The 21642-nt window shown below is 44.8% G+C and overlaps 1 protein-coding gene and 1 long non-coding RNA gene across 4 annotated transcripts in view; both read right to left on the bottom strand.

Moving 5' to 3' along the window:
* The window catches only part of LOC102078219 (potassium voltage-gated channel subfamily D member 2), a 91475-nt gene extending 78148 nt beyond the window's left edge, over window positions 1-13327 (bottom strand). Inside the window, exon 1 of one of the 3 annotated variants that reach the window (XM_019346458.2) lies at window positions 11718-13327. In XM_019346458.2, the coding sequence (XP_019202003.1) occupies window positions 11718-12829 (1112 nt within the window). In that variant the 5' untranslated portion in view covers window positions 12830-13327. The remainder of the gene's footprint in view (window positions 1-11717) is intronic. The other 2 variants (XM_019346459.2, XM_019346457.2) reach the window with 2 other exon arrangements.
* Window positions 13328-16389: 3062 nt separating this feature from the next.
* On the bottom strand, window positions 16390-18338 carry LOC109195083 (uncharacterized). The gene is made up of 2 exons (XR_002056760.2): window positions 18228-18338; window positions 16390-16967 (listed from the first exon to the last, which is right to left on the bottom strand). It is a non-coding gene; the product is annotated as an uncharacterized LOC109195083 (long non-coding RNA).
* Window positions 18339-21642: the final 3304 nt, after the last annotated feature.

The following is a 21642-nucleotide window of genomic DNA, read 5'->3' on the forward strand; positions in this document are numbered from 1 at the left end:
AGTCTGAAGTGAGACCAGGAGCACCGTCCCAGTCAAAACTCCTCAATATTCAAACAATTGTTAATTCATATGAAAATCTTAAACACTTCTTATCTCATGGGGTGTCTGTCGATGATAACCTTCTATACCGACCGCCTGTCCTGCTCACTGTGGCTTTGTTCACGTGCCAAAAATCAGACACAGTGATGAGATGCAGCAGACATCACAGGTGCATCACAGGTAACCAGTTATGTGATGTGATCTAAAAATAGCATCAGAGGTGCATGAGGAGACCCTGAAGGGAGGATCAGCCAGCAACCGATTTTATTTCCAGCATGAAGAGAACATCATGCAGATCTCCCAGCTGGAAACACCAGCTGTACGCAAACAGCGAGGAACGTCAGGAACGATGCTCAGGTAAGTCCCAACGTCTGCTGGCTTTTCTTAACCTCACACAGAAGTTATCACTAATGAGGTGATCAGTTAACTTCCAGTAGCGTCTGCTAAAACACTGTTGAGTCTGGGCCCAGCGCAGGTTCAAGTTACCAGGCAGGACACAGGTATTCAACATCCCTGTTTATATTTATATAAGATAGATAGATAGACAGATAGATAGATAGATAGATAGATAGATAGATAGATAGATAGATAGATAGATAGATAGCACCTTCAGATAACTGCTGTGTAGAGTGTGGAGTACTTTCTGTGTGGAGAAAGGAACTAAAACCTGAGCAGATTTCTACTGGAACATAATAAAAGTATAAAACCTCTGAGCTGAGAGCCCATGAGTCACTGAGAGCAGTGAAGCACAGAAACAGCTTCAGAGTCCATCCTGTCGTCCTTCAGAGACTCAAGTCTTCTCGAGAGGTTTCCTAGTCTTTGTAATGAAACAACACATCGACATGAAGCATTCTTTGTGTGTGTGTGTGTGTGTGTGTGTGTGTGTGTGTGCGGTGGAGTAGTCAGACTGTAAATAAAGGATGGACACACACTGGTGTGGAGACTTCATGTAGAGTGTTCTGGGGTTTGTCTGCTGCAATGTCACGACCACACAGGTTTCTGGTCTGGTAACAGGCAGCACTCTTACAGAGGTAGGGAGAGGAGCTTGTGTCATGTGGGAGGGCTCAGTTTAGGTTTGCATCAACTGGAACTTTTAACTTTATCTGATTTAAACAGGCGAGTCATGAAAAGTTGTTCTGAAGGGGGAAATGTTTTTGCAATGTGGGCAAAGCAGTGCCGTGTCTCTGCTGTGTAATGCCTACCCCCACTCACGTCAGCAACATGGCACTGTGTGATGGAGGGAGAGCGGTCTACTGTAATGTTGATATCACAGTGACACAGGCTGTCTGGGTCGGGCTGGGTATCGTCACTGATTTCTATAAACTATTTGATTCGATTAAATTCAATTTTGACTCAGTCAGAAATATTATAATTCTGATCATTTATCAGTACACGTCCATATTTTTATATCTATGTATCTATCAAAAACTGAAAAAAAAACATGAATCAACATAGGGCCGAAGAACATTACCCGAAGCTGCTGAAGTGAAGCAAAGCAAAGTTACAGCGGTTTTATTAGAGACCGAGCTAAGCGTTTTGCAATTTTGCATAATTTTAAAAAGTTTAAATTTCCTCAGTATTGAACAGCAGAAATTATGCTTTGTTGGAGGTCAAAAAACCAGCTTCTGACAACACTGTACACACCAGTAGACTGGTGCATGATAAGCAAATGTATAATGCAGAAAACTTACATTTAAGATGGGAAACTGTTCTTGAAGGACACTGAAAGAAAAAGCTATGCAAGAAGTGTGATTTTATCATGGTGGAAGCAAAACAGCAAAAGTAAGAGGGAATCAATAACGACGTTTATCAAACATGAAGCGTAGTTTTGATCTTCTTTTGCTGCTGGTTCAGTGAATTTTGGTCAGAGAGTGACAAAACCTGCAGCTTCAGAATCTGTGAGATGTCGGGTTTCGGCCCCGACGGCGTGTCTGTGTATGTGCCACCGGCTGAACGATCCATGCTTTGTGTTTACATCTTTGTACCGAATCCATTTACCTGCACTCATTTGCTGTTTTAGCTGTATCGTGGTTGTTGAAATAGTTTTGTGACCGTTAACCTGATATTCTGGTGTTTCTGGCAAAATACATTTATATTTATAAATCAATTCAGGATTTAATGAATCGATCTCACATTATTCAGGCTGAAATCGATTTGAATCAGAAAATCTATTTTTTAAACCCACCCCTATGTCTGGGCTGTAAACGTGTTTATTTCTGCTTTAATATGAGTGTCTATGGAGACTGACACTGCTGCCCCTGCTGGACATCAATGGTTGGGCTGTTTTTCTTGTTTCTGCCGCCATCATCATAGTTTTGGTCCACAGGGAGAAACTTCAACAGTTCCTCGAGGTTCAGTCTGTCCGTGAAAGTGGTGACGTGATGGACTTCCTGTGGGTGAGTCAGACTCACAGACCTGCAGCTCTGCTCCAGCCTCTTTAAATCTGAACTTCTCTGTTAGCTGCTGTGCTTGTTAAATTAAATTTGAGAGCATTTATTCATATCCTGCTCCGTGCTGTGATTTGTATTCTCCTGCTGTGGCTTTTTCATTTAATTTCACCTTTTTAAATCCTTTTCTCTGCCTTTCCCACAGCGCCCCTCGTCACAGGACAAAAAATTAACCCACGCCTGAGCTGTGGTTCCACTCGCAGCTTAAATCATCTCCTGATGATCCTGTTTGTCTCATCAGATCCTCTCACAGGTAAACATGTGATCACAGGGTGTACGTGAGGGAAACAAAACAAGAAAACCAGTCGCATTGATTCTACGGGTGAATGATTTCAGACATGTATAACAGTCTGATTTCTCTGACCAATAAGTCATGGTGTAAGAAACATAAAAGTACCACTTTGTTCCACTTCTCCTTCTGTTAGTGGTTGTGCTGCACCTTTTTGTGCTCATTTTACATCTTTTCTGGTTCTTTTCTCATTTATGTGTTGCAGTTCCCGATGGTTTAAACCGACTCTCTGCCGCTGACTCTGGGCTCCTTGGCAGGACCCATAAGGCTGTGATTTAACCCATAAAGTGACAGCAGAAGCCATTTGACTGCACAGCAGTGAACTGTGCACTCCATCGTTGAGAGAGGAAGTGAAACGCGTCATGCACATTTGTGTGATGACCACAAACTCTGACTGATGGCCCTGAAAATGTTCCAGCAGGAAACTGAGACAGTGAGAGGACAGACTGAGCGCGTCCAGGCAGAGGCGTGTTGACGCAGAGGAGAGCGAGCTCTGAGCCGGACAGACAGAGTGGAGGGGAGCACTGTGACAGTTTAATGTGAAGCCTTCAGAGCAGAAAGTCTCTGTGTTTGTTTTGCCGCTCGCTGCTGACGGATTCTTAACGGCTCAGTCGACGTTTCTTCCACAAATCCCACGAACAAACCCACAGAGTGTCAGCCAGATTCGCAATAGAGTCTCACTTCACAGCTCCATGGCTCGCGCCGGCTTCCTGCCGGGGACGTCAAACTTTAAAAATGTCTCTGAAAAGCAGAGTTACATGTGGTTCCCGCACACGGAGTGGACCACGCAGGCGGCGGTGGTTTGAGGATAAACTGATCTGCTGTTCGGAGCTGACTGCGCTTCTCATTCTGTGCTGAATCAAAAACATTTTAAAGCCATAATCAAAAGAGGAAAATCATCATGGCTCACGCATAATTAAAAGATAAGACTAGAAATCCCTCACACAGGCTCAGTGTAAGGCATTAAACTACAACCACAGTCAGACTCTGTCCCTGCTCAGGTTTCACGTTTCAGGACATGACAAAATCATGTGATGCTCAGCAAGGTCTCTGAGTGAGGCTGCTGGAGTTCTGCTCTGTGTTTTTGTTCAGACATGAACGAGGTGACACTTCATCTCAGACGCCCTTAAATCACAGCATTGAGCCTCGGTGTCAGCACACACTAATTCTGAAGCAATGTGCTATGTTTGAGCTTTAAGAAAACTTTCCTCCTCCTCCTGGATCAAATCAGGTTTCCTCGTAACACCTTCGCTCTCTGATCTCATCTCCTGACCTCCAGAGGATCACAGCTCACCTGTGTGTGCCTGCTGGACACGCGACCTGTGACGTGACGGAGCCTGTCACATGACTGTGGCAGAAGAGCCGCACTTGAATCCAAAGAGTATTCTCTTTTCTCTTGATGTTTTTAGTACCTTGGGACCTCCATACCTGCCAACAGATCTCCAATTAATTAGTGATTATCAGCAGCTGATCACTGATCACTTCACATGGATATTATTTGCTGGTTGGATTCATTTAAATTTCCAGTAAAATGTCAGCAGTGTTGTCGGTTTGCTGGTTTTAGTTTCAGGTGGGCCGATAAATCTGAAGCTGCAGTCGCTGATGATTTGTTGACGTCTTTAAGTGACAAACAGGGCATCAAACGGCCGCTTATTTCCATCTGCCGCGCCATGATTCATTCGTAGAGTCCGTGTCACCTTTCTGCTGACGTTGGCTGCTCTGTAATCCCAGAATGCCGAGAGAAAAATGAGGAAGAGGAGGAAGAAGAGTGTGAGCTGAGCGGAGATCTCAGGGGTGTGTTTATCTTTCATCTGCTCTGACTGAAGCTGCTGTTTCTTTAAATAAAAGGAGCTTTCTCCTGCAGCTGAAGGTCTGTGTGTGTGTGTGTGTGTGTGTGTGTTTGTTTGTGTGCGTGTGTGTGTTTGTGTGTGTGTGCATGTGTGTGTGTGTGTGTGTGTGTGTGAGGTGCAGCTGGGCAGCAGTGTATTTATCTCTTCGTCATTGATATTCACAGCCAGCTCCGGATCAATGAGCCCTGACACTCGGCCTATTATTTCATTTCTGGTGTCTAAAAGGCGAAGCCACGACTCGGCTAAATTGTTTTCCATTTGGTTTTGGCTGACTCGTCACAAAGAGTGAGGCGAGGGGGAGGCTAGCAGGGAGCGGCCCTCCTGAGGGAGTGAAGGATGGAGGAGGAAGAGGAAATAGCCTCTGACCCTGCAGCCGAACCTTTGGAAGGAAAAATTCGGTGAGAGATAGGCCGAGCTCGCGTTCAGTCAGATCACTGCTGCCCATCGTGAACACGAACACGTGTAGAATACGAAGGTTATCCGTCCCTCTGAAAAAAGCAGATTTAAGTGTAACAGAAGGACACTGACTTTATTTCACACAGTTTAAAGATCTCAGTGAGCAGCACACGTCTAGAGCTTCTGGTTAGGAAGTTGGTGTTTGCTGGTTTGGGCACAAATGTTACTCGATCTCAGATGAAGAAAGAAAATTAATACTTTTAATACTTTTAATTTTTTTGTTCTAATTTTCCCAGATCTATACAGCATTTTAATCATCCCAGTTTTCTTTAGAAAGTATAAATGAACAATATTTTCATGACCATTCCAATATTTAACTCTGTAACGCTCAGAGCCGTAAAATCGAGTTAAACAGAGGGTTAGCTTCCAGATTACACTCAGTATTAAACTCCAGTAAACGTTTGAGCTGTTGCTGAGAAAGCATCATACCTTAAACCAAAGAAATCACTTTAGACCTGAGAAAAAGAAAAAGGAGGTGGCTATACAAAGTTATCACAACGCAGTGAGAAGTGTGAGAAACGAGTGAGAAGGATTATCCAGAAATTCAAAGAGAAAAGTAGAGAACAGGCCTGGCAGAGGCAGGAAGCAAAGATTTCAAAGACTGAAAGGAAACTAGTGAGAGTCTGAAGAGCCCAGAGCAACTGCTGAGACATGAGCGAGGGACTCATAGCCTCAAAGAAGACGGTCACTAGAACCACCCTGAGAGGCTGCAGACCGAGAACAACTCCACTTCTGCAGAAGAGACGCCTTCATGTCAGACCGAAGTATGCTGAGGATGACCTGGAGACAGATCCTACAGACTGAGGCGTCCTTTGGTCAGATGACATGAAAAAAGAGCTCTGTGGACACAGAGACGCTGCTCATGTTTGTGTCTGAAACAGGGAATCTCATCGAGGTGAAAAGAATCACGCAGAGAGAAGGACATTTGAAGAAAACCTCAGTCAGCAGCAGAACTGGGGAGAAGAACAACCTCCAGAAAGCCAAAGTGAGCTTTACTGACCAGGCCACACAAAGCCCCGACGACCAGATCATCAGATCTGGAGGAAACTGAGAGGTTCTCCAAAGAAGAACGGGCTGGGGTCGTTTAGGAGATGAGTGTGATACAATTGCAGTCTGTTATCCAGCAAAATGAACTGACAAGCAACTGTTAGCATGAGGGGCCCTGTAGATTTACCCTGTAGGTTTGTTTTGGTGGAATAATTTAGTTTTTGTCTGCAAATTAAAATAATGCAAGCATCCAAAGTAAAACCAGGATTTTCAGAAGTGTGTTAATGTATATCTTTTTATTTACCTTAAAGATGAGAGTCAGTGTTTTATAGTCAAGGATTTTATATAGATGACTTCATGTCCATCATGCAGCTGTTGGTGGTGATGTTACTCTCATTGGCTATTTCTACTGTAACCTCCACCCTGTACCCACCTGGGTCACGTTACCCCCTAAAAATGCAAATATTCCCGTGTAAAATGTGACGTGTAGACAGCTGTGAATCAGATCTCATCATCATCATCGCAGTATGTGAGTCAGTTTGTGTGACAAACACATTCGCTACAACCGGCACAGAAAGCAGAACAGATGGTGTCAGACTGCATGTGTGGACAGTTTGTTCCCATTTAAAACGACAAGCTGCATCACACACATTCAGATCATCAGCAGCTCAAAACCTACAAATGTGTGAAACCAGAAGATCAAAAGATTTGTTGCTGGTAAAAACGCCTCATGGTTGCGATCCAGCAGACAGCGGCTCGCAGTTCTTTACCTGCTGCAGAAAACATCAGATCTACAGAGTTTGATGCAAATCGAGACAAATATGATGCTTTTAAGAAAGCTGTGAATTTGATGGTTAATGAAGTAACTCTGCTGGTCTTTCTTGTTGCAGTCTGAAGTTGTATTTGGAAAGTGTCCAGCTGACACATGTCCAGGATCTCACAGGGTACCAGGAAGCCAAGTGAAGCCCAAAGTCCAGCTTTCATCTGGCAGCAGCGGTAAACAGTGAAAGCTGAATGGGAGTAACCGCCGAAGCTCTTTTGTGATCTGAGGGGTTTCTGTCATATTTCAGAATGACTGGACGTGCATCAGAAGCAGAATAAATGTGTAAACATATTTAAAGGAAAAACCTCACAGCACACAGATGTTTTCATTTTTTGCTTCGGTCTAACTAAACAAAACCAAACACATGAACTCCAACTACGTGCCTCAAAAAGCTGTGGCCCCACCCCCTCCAGAGGGAACAAGGTCGTTTAAATGACTCTAATGATCAACAGAACAGGAAGTGAATTCATGAGAGTCACAACAAAGGAGCTTTTTCCTCTTCACTGCAGCTCCTGCAGTTTTTGGGAAAAGCCTCATCACCACTAAAATGCAAATCCCACCACTTCACCTAATAAGCCTCTTCATCAGCTTCCTCTTCTTTTCGGCTCTAATTGTCTGTCATCCAAAATAATCACCCCCCAGCCTCAGAGTGTCATTAAAGTGGTCATTTCCAGATTACACAGGAGCAGCATTTTGGGACGAACTGAACTCTCTTCTGACGACACAAACCATCTTTTCTGCTTGGCTGCTCCTCTAGGTGGCTTCATTACAGAGCCCATTAAGAATAATCACTGTGTGTGTGTTCTGAGCGCCTAATGCATTAATTTAATTAGCAGCATTAACAGCGTATCATCCCACAGAGAGCGGAGAAGAAGAGACAGCCGGGATGGAAGCGTGGCAGTAAAAACAGCCGTGAAGGAGGTCAGAGTCTAAGCGACAGTCGGACCCTGGACAGCAAGTCTGCAATCAGTCAAGCCTGCATCCAGGTCTCCTCTCTGGGATCGATTTATTGCCCTGTGAGGAGTCAGAATCGAATCCCTGATCCACAGCTGACTGCATGAAACAGTTCAAACTGAGGAGGAGGGTCTGCGGAAGAGCTGGTAAAATTCCTCCTAATGCAAGTTTGGATTTTAAGCTACTGCACAATCCACTTTGTATTGTCTCTGTCCTGTCTTTGTTTATTGTACATAGATATAGTTAGTAATAGTACCTTTTTATCCCTTATTTTTACCCAAATTTAGTGAGTTATTATTTATTTGTAATTCCTAGTTTTATATCTCTTGAAAATATATTTTTTTATATTCTTATAAATGCACCATGGGGGATTGGGCTGAAACGGCATTTCAGTGCGCTGTATACTGTGTATATTGTTGTATTGACAATAAAGACCTTGAATCTTGAATCTTGATTTCCTGCAGCAAACAGCTAAACTGCCTTCAACCTCCTTTGAAGAAGGTTTCTCTCTAACAATGACTTCAGAAAGTCTCAAGACTTTCATACAGGAAACAAGGGTTCACCTCACACCAGAACGTATAGTATATATATATATATATATACAGTATATACTCAGACATTAATCAATACTAAAATTACTACTGAGTGAAGATACAATAGTCGTTTTTGCCTCCTTCTGACACACACACACACAGATCCTCCCTCACTAACAGCTAAAGTAGGTAACGTTAATAACACTGAACACTTTAAGTGGAAGGTCAGAGGTCAGTAAACCTGCTGTTTCAACAACAGTGGAATACGTTACACTTAGTTAAAATAGTAACCTGGCCAGAGCACATTAGCATTAGCCGTTTAACTACTAGCAGTTCCATAGCCACATTTTGCCACCTGTTATCATTAGCGTAGCAATTGCAGCTTTAATTAGATAAAGATAAATAATTATAGCAGCTGATCAGGTCACAGCTGGCACTTTGATCAGGGACAGAGTTGTTTACAGACATGTGGAGATGCGTGTGGGGTGCTGCTGTGCAGACCAGCAGGGGGACGTAGCTGAACTGAGCAGAGAGTCCAGAGGGTGGAGAACCAATTGGAGCAAATAATGAGTGAAATGGTAAATGGCCTGTATTTATATAGCGCTTTAAACCTGGAACAGAGCAGCTAATCAGACAGTCTCAGGCCTGAAAAGCAGACAGACAGACACTGTGATCAAATTTAACTTTTCTACTTTTACATGGTTTATTATGAATAAATAAATGTTTTTCTGGCAGCTGTGAGGTCAGTGTAACGCGCAGCAGTGAGCAGTTCAGTTTTTATATCCTCTTCCTCATCTGATCTTATTTATATACCCATAAAGCTCTTCTTCTGAAATAATAAATTATTTAGATGTGTTTGATTTTGTACTGTACCCTTTGTTTATTAGTGGTTTCTAAAAAAATATTTTACCTTCACGATCTGTAACGAAATGGTCTAAATAATTTGTAAAATGAATACAAGCTCTAAACGCAATCTTAAACGCTTAAATCTAATTTATAATTGGGATAATTTGATTAAAATTAAATATTACTGCTGTTCTTGCAGGATGGGGTCAACGTGTTTAAAATTCTAGTATCATGACAACCACTCTTGTTTCACTACCTCTGTTTTAATCTTAATATCTATCTAAAATGACTTCTTCAGGTTCATAAACAGCTGCAGCAGAAGGCTCTCCTGTTTCTGTTGATAGCGGCTTGATGAGTCCCAACAGATGATTTGTTATTGAAAGTAGATCTGGAACAAAAGCAAGAAAAACATGTGAAACATCATCCAAGAGGAAGTATTTCCCTCCGAATGGAGCTGAGCATCAGCTCAGTTGCAGCGTGACTTTAAGAAGTTGGAGGTGAAATGAAGTCTTCAGGATGTGAAAACTGAATCTAAGGGTCTGAAAGTAAATATGAAAGAACACAGAGTGATTATGTGACAGCCGGGTGACTCCTCTCCTCTAATCTCTGCTGTTTCTACAGACAACACTTTAATCCCAGAGTTTAGTCTGTAAGGCAATCACACAACAGTCTGTTACATCACTGAGTAACCTGGCCTTTCTGCCGCTGTCCTCTTCCAGCTGCGCTCTGTCCTCATCACTAAAGGACACGATCCTGAACAGCCAGAGACGATATGAGGAGGTAGCCTCTGACTGAATTCACCTCAAATATGAGGCGTGCCGAGGTTTTGATCCCAGCAGACTCGGTCTGTAATTTCCTGAAAATATTAATAAGTCTGATGCTGTCTGAGACGCTGTGAAAAAAGCTGCACGTCAGCAATTCCACCTGAATCATGCAGATTACATCGGTTTAAAGAAATTACACAACTGAGTGAGGGAACATTTTTCCACATTTATGCTTTTATGAGGAAACGTTTCCAGCATTTACACATTTCCCTTTAATTTCATTAATTCAGAGACTGAAAATGAGCGTTTTACACTGAGGCATGGGAAGCAGCGAGACCCAAGCCCGCTCTCATGTTCACGAGCAGCAGGAGATCATGTGACTGAATAATACATGCGTGTTTGTGCCGTGTTGTGTCTGTGCCAACAGAAACATTACACACACACACACAAATCACAGTGTATGGTACTGCAGGTCCTTGGACGATCGTGGCTCAAGAGTTGGGAGTTCGCCTTGTAATCGGAAGATTGCCGGTTCGAGCCCCCGTCTCGGTCGTTGTGTCCTTGGGCAAGACACTTCACCCGTTGCCTACTGGTGGTGGTCAGAGAGCCTGGTGGCCCAGAGCATCTGCAGGGAGTTTAACAAGGCCTGAAAACACAACTGCAGCACCAGCAGCTATATAAAAAATGTTCCTCAGAGACAAACTTGTGAAGTTTTCTCACAGCAGAGGACACAGCTCGATCAGAAGGTCTGAGCTCACCTGAGGTTTACACATCAAACATTATCCTAATGCAGCAAGCGCTCGTGTGTGTGTATGCATGTGTGTGTGTGTGATTACAGCGAGCGTCCGGTCCTACTTTCAGTTCTCCAGCTGCTTCAAACAATCAACATCCAGCCTCATGATCTACTGTTACTATGGTGATGTAACTGGTAAGACATGAACCACCTTCATAACCCTGAAAAAACACAGTTACACCTGAACATGCCTCCAAAACCACAGATCTGTGTGTGTGTGTGTGTGTGTGTGTGTGTGTGAGAGAGAGAGAGAGAGAGAACTTGAAGCTCCAAATGTTTTCTGACACACAGCGAGGCTGGTCATGATTTTGAAATATTCAGTGTTCACTACTTCTCAAGAAGATCGAACCATTCCTGCAGCTGTATGCTGATCTAAAACATGCTTTGCTTTAACATCATCTGCAGGTGGCGCTAACACATCTACACAGTTTTTTGCCCCTATGAAAAAAACAAGAAAAACATGAAGAACATGATGGAGCAGTAAAACGTGGCTCGTGAGGCACAAACAGGAGAAAGATTTCTAATCCAAACTGCAGCCGGTGAAGCTTAAACACCACAACTCACAACGTCCCATTACTGACAGAGGCGTGCATCACCGAGCTGTAACTAACCCAAACTAACGTAAACGTGCAAAACCTTTCTATTTACATACTCGAGCTAACAACGAGCTGCATTCTCACCCCTGCAGACTCACACCCTACTGCTGAGCTTCACTCTTTCTGTTTCTGAAACGGAGGCAGCAGAAGTATGTGACCATAGAAACTCAAGTGTCCTTTTTACTGAGACAGCGGCAGCTCTGATTCAGCACCACGGACAGCTGCCCTTAAACACTGAAAACTGATGTCTTCAAACCAAACACCAACACGCTCTTAGCTCCGCCCATTTTTGGACATGAAGCTCCACCCACTTCATACACACACGGTCAGCATCACCTACCCCAGCGTCGTCATGGTCACGATGGTGTACCAGAAAGCTGCAGGGATGCTGGTGAACTTGCTCCCAGACATGCCCTTCTCGGCGTAGAACATGACAGTGGCGAAGATGATGATGGCCATGGTGAGCGAGAAGAGCAGGAAGCCGAGTTCCGAGGCGCAGCTCTTCAGCGTGTAGCCCAGGATGCGAAGTCCCGCAGAGTGCCGCGAGAACTTGAAAATCCGAAACACCCGGAAAACGCGTAGTGTGACGAAGGCACCACTCACGTCCTCGTTGTCGGTCATGACCAGGCCAATGTAGTACGGCATGATAGCCACCACGTCGATGATGCTCATCACGCTCTTCACAAACTTGTAGCGACTGGGAGCGGCCAGCAGGCGGAGCAGGTACTCCACGGTGAAGATCATGACGCATGCGGTGTCCAGGCAGAAGAAGGCCAGCTCGTACCGCTCACCGCACGACATCACCTTGACACGGTTGGGCGCGGTGCCACACGGGACCGTCTCCACCACATTGGCGAGCACCGACACTGCGATGAAGAACCCAGTGACATAGTAGAATACCAGAGCCATGGTGGATGTGTGCGGGTTCTCGAAGGCGCGCCACATGCTCTCCCGGAAGCTCATGTCCACGGGCACCGGCTCATTGGACTGCTCGATGTCCTCATCGTCCTGGATGCGCTCCTGGTTCTCGCGCCGCCGGTCCTTGTAGTCCTCGTAGCAGCAGTCCCCGATGATCTCAGGGACGATGCCGAAGAACGCCAGCTCCTCGTCATACGCCGCAATGCACTCCTGCCGGGGGTAGTGCAGCTTCCCAGTTCGGTAAAAGTTGAGGATGTGACGGAAGATGTCCGGGTCACGGTCAAAGAAGAACTCGTTGGTCTCCTCGTGGAAGAAGAAGTCTCGCTCTGTGCTGCCCAGCAGGGTGTCCGGGTAGCGCTCCAGCGTGTCCCGCCATGTCTGGAACCTCGTGCCGCTCACGTTTAGCACCAGCAGCCCGTCCTTCGTGCGCCGCTTCTCCTGTGGCGGCAACGGCATGGGCGCGCTGGCCACCGGCATCCAGCCAATAGCCGCCGCGCGTGCGAACGGCAGCCACGCGGCCACTCCCGCCGCCATGCTGCTCCCAGAGCCGTGCGCGCGCTCAGAGAGGGGTCAGGCCGAGCCGCGGGAGGACATGCGGGGGAGGGGGGCAGCCGGGGAGCCCGAAGAACGGGCCGTACGCACCGGAGCCACGCGGCGGGGTCACGGACGTCCACGTGTGCCGCGCGTGTACAGAAACGCTTTAAAGTGGGAAAAAGTCTCAGAGCGTCGCTCTCCTCTTTGATTCGCCGCTCGGACCCGCTCCACGCGCACACACGCGGCCGCCACGCATGCTCTGTCCGCCAACGGTCCCCCTGATCCCGAGAGCTGAGCGCGAGGAGCAGCGCGAGGAGCAGCGAGGACAGACTCGACGCTGCGCTGAGGAGGCTCGCTCTCACACAGAGAGAGAGAGAGGGAGGCGCACACACTCCTCTCTCTCTCTCTGAGGGGCGTGTCATGGAGCAGCTCTCGGATCAGATGGAGACACGCGGACCGTGTGTAAGCCCTGGCGGGCACGCGCGCCCCCGTCAGGTGGAGCAGAATGTTTTAGGGTCCACGGGGAGCGCGCAGGACGTCTCTGTGTTTTTCCTCAGGCAGCAGGAGTCCGAGGAGGAGGAGCCCCGCGTTCATGTACTTATTACAAAAGTTCCCTGCATGAAGGAGAGCTGTGGGAACTGTAATACCTGCAGTATTACAGTTCCCAAACTACGGCTCTGCTTTGGTTCAGCAGGTGAATCTCAGCGGTCCCATCATTAACGTGAGAGAAAAAAACTGTGCGTGTGTGTGTGTGTGTGTGTGTGAGAGAGAGAGAGAGATGAAAGCTGTGTGTGTGTGTGTGTGTGTGTGAGAGAGAGAGAGAGAGAGATGAAAGCTGTGTGTGTGTGTGTGTGTGTGTGTGTGTGTGAGAGAGAGAGAGAGAGAGAGAGAGATGAAAGCTGTGTGTGTGTGTGTGTGTGTGTGTGTGTGTGTGTAAAATATCCAACATTTCCAAGATTTATGAGAAAGAGCGCTGCTGTGTCCTCCTGTGTTTGTTCTTGTGTGGATCTGAATCTGAAGCAGCTTAATGCAAAAGCAGAGTGGACACACTCTCCCAGCACACGGGTCAGTATAACATCTTAACTGTGGTCTCTGATGCTGTCAGGGATCCGTGTAAAGCGCAGCAGAAGAATGAAGTTAAAGGAAATTCTCACTTACTTTTGAGAAACTGTCCGAAAATCACTGAGCTGTGAAATAAAGTAGTGTCATCCTGAAACGCTCTGATTCAACCAAAATTTTCAGGCAACAGCACTCCGATAGGCTGAAGGCCAGCTCATCATCCCACAGACCTGACTTAACAGATGCTTCGTTTGGAGATGAGCTCAAGTGGATCCAGCCACAGAGAGAAGGAAGCAGAGATCCTGGACCTGATCTCCAGCCGGATTGCCTGGCATCGTCAGCAAGTCTCCTCATTAGTCTAATGGACCTGATCCAGTGTTTGCCAAAGTGCCTGGACCTGTTTTACTGCAGCTCCACACTCTCACTGCTGGAGGTCAGAGGAGTTGACACATCTGGAGTCTCCTCATTTTTCATAAACTCTGGCTGCTGACCAGCTTCCTGTTTATGGAGTGCTGTGACATCACAGCAGAGTCATGTGTACCTCCAGACTTTAAAGAATTTGCTTTCTCTCTGACACCTGTTAGTCTCAGCCAGCCTGCTTAACTTTGGGATTTCCTCTCACAGAAGGATGGCAGTGGAACAGCTCCGAAACATCAGCAGCCAGATGTTCGTTTGTTAGTCTGAGTCACGGTGACAAGCCCCTCTCTGAAATCAAGTGAAGTCAGAGAAGAGTAGGTGCTCGGCAGTTCGCAGGCCCTCTAGACCAGCGGTCCCCAACCCCCGGGCCTCGGACCGGTACCGGTCTGTGAGTCGTTTGGTACCGGGCCGCGAGAGTTGAGGCTCAGGTGTGAAATGTATGGTTTTCAGGGTTTTTCATCGGTTTTCAGCGTTATTTTGTTATCGTTTTTATCGTTAACTCGGTTTTCCTGGGTCTTTTCACGTGTGTTATGAATAAATCTTCGTTTTTTCAGTACCGGCACTAGTTTTATTTTGTTGTATTTATCCGCGACACCTTATTGCCGGTCCGTGAAAATATTGTCGGCATAAACCGGTCCGTGGCACAAAAAAGGTTGGGGACCGCTGCTCTAGACAACATCATAAGCACCCGATGTGCTCGCTGCAGTGCCGTGGTCAGGTGGATGTAAACATAGGAGCTCAGGAAGGTGGAAGTCAAGTGGTCAGCTGCTAACAGTACAAGTTGATGTTGACAAATACCATCACTGACAAGAAGAAGCACACAGACTAACTTCAGGCCAGAGAGCATGTGAGATGAGGAAGAGTTAACCAGCATGTGGAGCTCATTTAAAACTCCACAGAGCTGAATAGACGTGCTTCACATCAGGAAGAGCACCAAAAAGAGCACAGACATGAGCAGCCCAAAGAGCGCAGTCTTCATCACACGAGGAGTCACATGACGGGCTCTTAGAGACGCTCTGAAGAGATGGATGTCCATGAAACACACACACACAGAGCAGGTTGATCCATTGAGTGTGTTGGAGCTGTGCTGAGCTCCTCCATCAGCAGTCAGAGGAGGTGCAGGCAGGAGGCAGGAGGTCTCACTCTGCTCCTAAATCACAGAACACAATGAAGCCAGAGCAGCTCAGATCGATGCTGTTGGTGTGTGTGTGCTGTCATTCAGAATGTTTGATTGATGGCTCCCCGCCGAGCTAACAGGGAGTCTGTGTGTGTTCCCGTCTTTGTTTTTCTTGTTAGATTTATGAGTTTGTGAAAATCTCGCCGCTCTCCATCATTATCGACTGCGGGATAAACATCACAGTCAGGGCCGTTACAGGCCCAGCGCTCTGAGGTGTGCGTTTCTTCTCAGGACATCTGCAGACGCGGTGAGTTTGATGATTTGTGATTGGCTGCGCCGGGCCCAGTTTGTGTCTGCGGTCCATCAGATTGTAGCTCCACAAACCCATGGAGAAAGCAGGGAAAAAACACAGAGCAGACACTGCCTTAGAATCTGTCTGCTTTGACTCTCCTCGAGCCTCTCAGAGGTCTGTAGATGTTTACCTAACCATTAATGACTCGGTGCAGGACAGAGCTGCTCACACCTCCATCTAATTGGCTGCCAGGGATTCGCAGGTCAAAGGTCAGTCACCTTTTTTGTTCCCTCCCGCACAGAAATAAAGCTGTTTATTCACCACAACAACACAACCAAAAGACTGAAGAGGAGCACTGAACAGCTTATGACTGTTTCCTGTTTCCACACTCACGCACATCAAAGACAAGACGGACTCCTTCATTTCAAACATGATTCCAGCTGCTGTGGTTTCACTTTAGTGTTCATGTTGTGGCTCTCTGGGTCATGTGATATCCCCCCCACACCACCCCATCCCCATCCCCATCCTACATGTTGTTGTTGTTTTTTAAAATCTGGAAATGAGGATTTCATTGGCTGAGGAGAGGATGAAGACCCTCACTGCCACAAATCCATGTGAAATGCAGTCAGGCAGCGTCCTTGAGTGTTTTCATGAATCTGCATTAAAGCTTGTTTAGTTGCTCCGTTATTCACACGAGGTCACCACAGTGGAAAGCTCTGTATGTTTCAGTTGGCAGATTCTAAAATTTCAGTCTATTATTAGTATTTTTTTAAGTGGATGCCCTTCATGACATGATTTCACGAGTGACCATGATCTTTGTAAACACAGTGGATGAAGAAGACGAGCTTACTGATCATCAGGAGATGCAGCTCAGTGAGAAAACACCATGAAAACACTTCATTTGTATTTTTGATTGAAAACTGAATCATAATAGCTCATCTTTCATTTATTCATTGAATATTTTTCATCAGTGGGTCGTGGTGGTTTTCCTGCAGTGGTATGGAGAACACAGAGCTGAGTGTGAAGGTCATGCCAGGGTCTAAAGAGCTCTTCCTTCAGAAACACAGCTGTCAGAGCCTTTCAGTCTCACAGGGATGCAAAAAAAAAAAAGAATTTCCAACATATTCAAAGTGAATCTGTGATTACAGTTAGATTTCAAACGTGTCCAGAAAATTCAATCCAGAGGTAAAAAGTCTCCACGATGTGTAGGCAGCTGACCGCCCGGATGTCCCACCACAAAACGATCTATCCTGCTGAGGAGGAAGAGAAAGTTCAGAGTAAAAGTACAGCTTTATTATAAAAATACAATCAGCTGCACTAATGATGACTGATCAGCTCAGGGGAAGGTAATGACCACAGGAACCGGCTTCAAGGAAACAGAAATCACAAAGGTTCAAACAAGAAATCAGAAGGGCAGAGAGGAAGTAACGGGACAGGAAAAACACAAGAAAAATGGACTTAGCCAAATAAAACAGGAAATGATAATCAGGGAAGATGAAGGAGCTAATTGAGAAAGACAGACGGATGGGAAAGCTTTAAAGACATGAAGATACAGAAGTGATCGTAGGTCATAACCCTGAACCTCATAACCCCAAAGGACTGAAACTCAAAGCCACCGCAACTCGACTTCAGGCTCGACATTACGCCGTGAGAGAGCATCAGTCACAGCGCGCTGATCGTCAGCACTCACACTATCCCAGCAAGGGATGACGCAGAGAGAATGTTTCTTTTCAGACTAGAACCATCAAACTTCTGCGACACCAGAGACTCAGAGAAGAAGGAACACAAACCTGACTTCATCCACAGAGGAACATCACACGTGCTGATGTTTCTGCAGCCTGAGTGCACAGCATTTATCTGTTAGACTTCAAGAAACTTCAGAGGGAGGGAGTTATTTTTCTGTGTGTCTGTTCTTGGAAACATGCGGGAAAACTGGAAAATGTAAGCTGACAGAGAGTGTGGTGTGAAGCTGCTGCCTGAATCACAAAGTAACTTTAAACTTTTGATTTTCCCCCGCGGTGCAGCGGCTTCACGTCTCAGCTGTGAAAAAAAACGGTTTAATTACAGCTTCGTGCCAAACACGCTGCCTCAGATGTGCTCCGCATTAAACAGCAGCTCCTCTGACTGCAGCAGGTTTCCCTACAGCTACAATTACAGCTCATTACTGTTTCAGATATCAATTAGACCCAACACACACACGTATTAGAGGGACTGTGGCAGTTGTACACTAAACCTGATTTCATTAATAACTGACATTTAAACACTGTTGCAGGAAACAAACTTTGAATGACAGCAGAGACGCTCATACTGAATGTATTGATTATAGATTATTGATGATTTTTCCAGCAGTTTCATCCCTTCTGAGGTTCAGTTAAGACTAATATATTCATATCTTTGAATATACCAGTCAGGCTCTTGAAAACCCCGTCTGCGGGACCCTCTGCCGACTTTCTCCCAGTAGGTCACTGAATCTTACATGTGGACATAATTTTGCTCGATGTCTCACAACTCACTGTCACGTTCTGGTGTGTAGAGAATGCAGGACTCGCAGTCTGGCTTACAATATTCACGGGTTTTAATACAGACTGAATTGAAAATGAATGATTGGAATTAAATGGGAAACACACGAGGAGCTGAAAGGGAACTGGGAGAACGTGAGGGCTTAAATAGATTGGATAATGATGGTGAGTGGAAACAGGTGAGAACACAGCTGGGATAAATCTAACTAATGAAACAGAAGAAGTCAAACGAAACATAATGCACGCAGACAGAAACACAATAAAACAGGAAACATATGTGGGAAACTAAACAGTCCAAACTGAGAAGACTGGTACCCCGACACTCCCTTTTATAAAAATAGATCAGTATGAGGTCTGATCATTACTTCTCCTCCGGACCTTACAAGAGGAGTTTCACTGTAACGTCCTCAGTCTGAGTAACTGTGAAGTACATTTACAGTACTTGACCTTGACAAAGCATTCAAAGCGAACAGGCTCTCATTTGTTTGGGGCAGTATATCAGAAAGTAAATAACAGGTGAAACCTCGGTGGCAGCCACCTTGTCTTGCCGGCAAAGAAGAAGCCTGCCTCAAATGCAGCTCTTTAATACGATGTGAGTTGGAAAGAGTAGGAGTTTGGTTGGTCAACCAGTGCCAGAAGTGTGAAATGACCTTTAAATTGTGTATGTATATATGAAATGTCTGCTTCCATTTTTGACAAGTGATTGATAATGTTAGGATTATTTGTGAAAACTAATCTTCTTTGTTTTTCTTTTCCCTCTCTGGAAGGATTATGTCATAGGCCAGTTTGAATTGAGAAGCTGTGGTCTGAGAGTATATAAAGCTGGACTGCGGGATGTGAGAGAGAGATGGATAGGTTTGCCATTTTGGAATTTTTTGTGTATGTGTGTAAAAGATTGGCCAGTAAACTAAGGTTGTTCGGTGTTCAGTCAAGTCAGAGTGATGTCTGCTGTTTTCCACACCACACCTCTCTGAGTAACAGCATATTATTAGAAAGTGAGGCAGTCTGCACTGCTGTGAAGTTTAAACATGAGAGTCCATCTGAGAAATAAACATGTTTACAGCCTGGTACACAAACTCTTCTGGTCTCTGTAGATAATTTCGCCCCTCATAACAGCTGTACAGGGGCAGAATATTTTTATAGAAGGATGTTTTGTACTTGTGAACACCACTACATAAACACAGATAAAGCAGATATTATATATAAGGGCATCCTGTGCAGGAAGCCTCTTTGTTCTCGTGTTTTATGTCTCCATATAAAATGCTGTCTCTCTGCTCACAGGCACAAACTGACATACTGGCAGACTGACATAAAAATGTGACTTTCCTAACCCTGTACTGCAGCCATCCCAGCCAAATCAATTGAATTCTTGACAGAAAACTCAGGAATTTTTTTCACATTCATGTTGAGAGCTCTCATTGTATTCCTTTGGATTCCAGTCTGAAGATACAGGTCTCCTTCAGTTGGGTTTGCTCTGAAACAGGAAACAAGCGGGCTGACGGGGAGGAGGTGCCTTTGAAAGCCAGAGAGGAGAGCAGGATGAAGGAGTTGTTTCATCAGGTGCAGTTTGAAGGTCATTGAGCTGCTGCTGGATGCCATAAAGATTCCTGAGCTTTGTTATAAATATTTGAAACGTGTCAGCCTGCAAGTGTTTTCGGAGCTTCGATTGGCTGCGTGTTTTTATTTGATCATGCTGGTTCTTTGTGAAGCTGTTTGAGTGGTTATTACAGTTCAAAGTGAATCCAAAATGCTGCGTTCACTGCAGATATTGTGTTAGTGCATAAAGAAACACAGCTGTCCATATTTCATGTGTGTGGAAGCTCTCAGTGACGCCTCAGGCTGGCCTGGAGATAACTTTGATGTCATGTTTGTGGCTCAGATGACGTTCAGCTGATCGTATTTTACCTCGTGATGATGCAACTTTAACAGAAACACATCTTGCTCATTTCCAGCTCCATGTGTACCATGACTGAGAGAAGGAAAGGAAGTCAGAGAGCTGAACAGCAGCGATGTTTGGAGTTTAGTGAAGTTTTGGAAGAACTGAGTTTTATCTTACACCCTCAGAATCAGAAGTTTGCATACACACTTACACATACGTACACCCCCAGTAGTATTTGGCAAATGTCATTTAGAAACAAGCATCTTCCATAATTCTTCATAATTCTTCTTGCACTCAAAAAAATAAGTCATTGGATGAAGGGAATTTTATCTTGCCACTTATATTCCATCTAAATAAATGATGTTATATTAATCCATCTTGATTGTGTTGTTTCAACACAATATATGTTTGTAGGTTTAACATAATATTGACATTAACATTCAATTAATTTGACTTTTATTCAATCAACATGTTTGTACCAAGTTAGTCTTATTAAATGTATTTAAATTCATGTTACATTGTTTAAACACTTTGGCACATCAAAAGTCAGTCTTGTTACATGAACCAGTAATATATTTGTTTGTTACACCAATGATAATCTTGTTGAATGAACAAATGTAACTTATGTCTGTAGTAAAAGAAGTCAACAGATTTACAGCAACTTCCAATCCACCCATCTTCTTATCATTATCTGGGCTGCAGAAGTGATAGGGTAAGAGGGGCAGGGTACATCCTGGACAGGTTGCCAGTCTATATAGACACAAACAACCATTTGCACTTTAACACCTTTGGGTAATTTAGAATCAATAACAGCATGACTTTTAACTATGGAGGAAACCGTAGTACGCAGAGAGAACCCATTGCAAACGTGGCCAGATTGTGGATTTGAACCCACAACCTTCTTGCTCTGAGGCAACAGCGCGAACCACCATGGCATTGAGCTGTCGATACAGACTTAACAAAAGTAGGAAAGCTATGCTTGATGCAGAATTTTCTTTGTGTTTTTGTCCTTGACAAGTTAAACCACAATAAATAGTAACAGCATACACGTGTTGTATGGTTGTCTGCCTCTTATAACCCCAGTGATTTTCCTGAGGTTTGAAATCTCCTGTGATCTTGTGAATTTTGTGAATCCAGGCAACTAACCGCTCTTCCTAGATTGTATCATGTCATCTGAACAAAAACAAATTAAGTTGTTGAATTTCATGCACATCCAGCAATTGCGTTCACCATAGAAACATGAAATTATTTTGTTCAAATGACAAGTTAGACTTTTGTAAATGTAACAACCACCCAGTTTCCTTTTTTTGAGTGTGGTTTTCTTGGCACAGACCTGGCTTTTGCGTGTGACCCTATATTTATACTTTTAAACTGTGTGGATCAGAGAAACTCCAGCATTAATTCAAAATTGTTTTTTAAAGTCACTAAAGATGAATTTCAAAGAAATGGTTTTAAATAAGCCCCAAATGACCCTGACATTCATGAACAGGATGAGTGGATGGAAACTTCCGACCACAATTCAAAGCACCA

Source organism: Oreochromis niloticus, linkage group LG17 (genome assembly GCF_001858045.2).
Source record: "Oreochromis niloticus isolate F11D_XX linkage group LG17, O_niloticus_UMD_NMBU, whole genome shotgun sequence".
In the NCBI taxonomy this organism is placed as follows: domain Eukaryota; kingdom Metazoa; phylum Chordata; class Actinopteri; order Cichliformes; family Cichlidae; genus Oreochromis; species Oreochromis niloticus.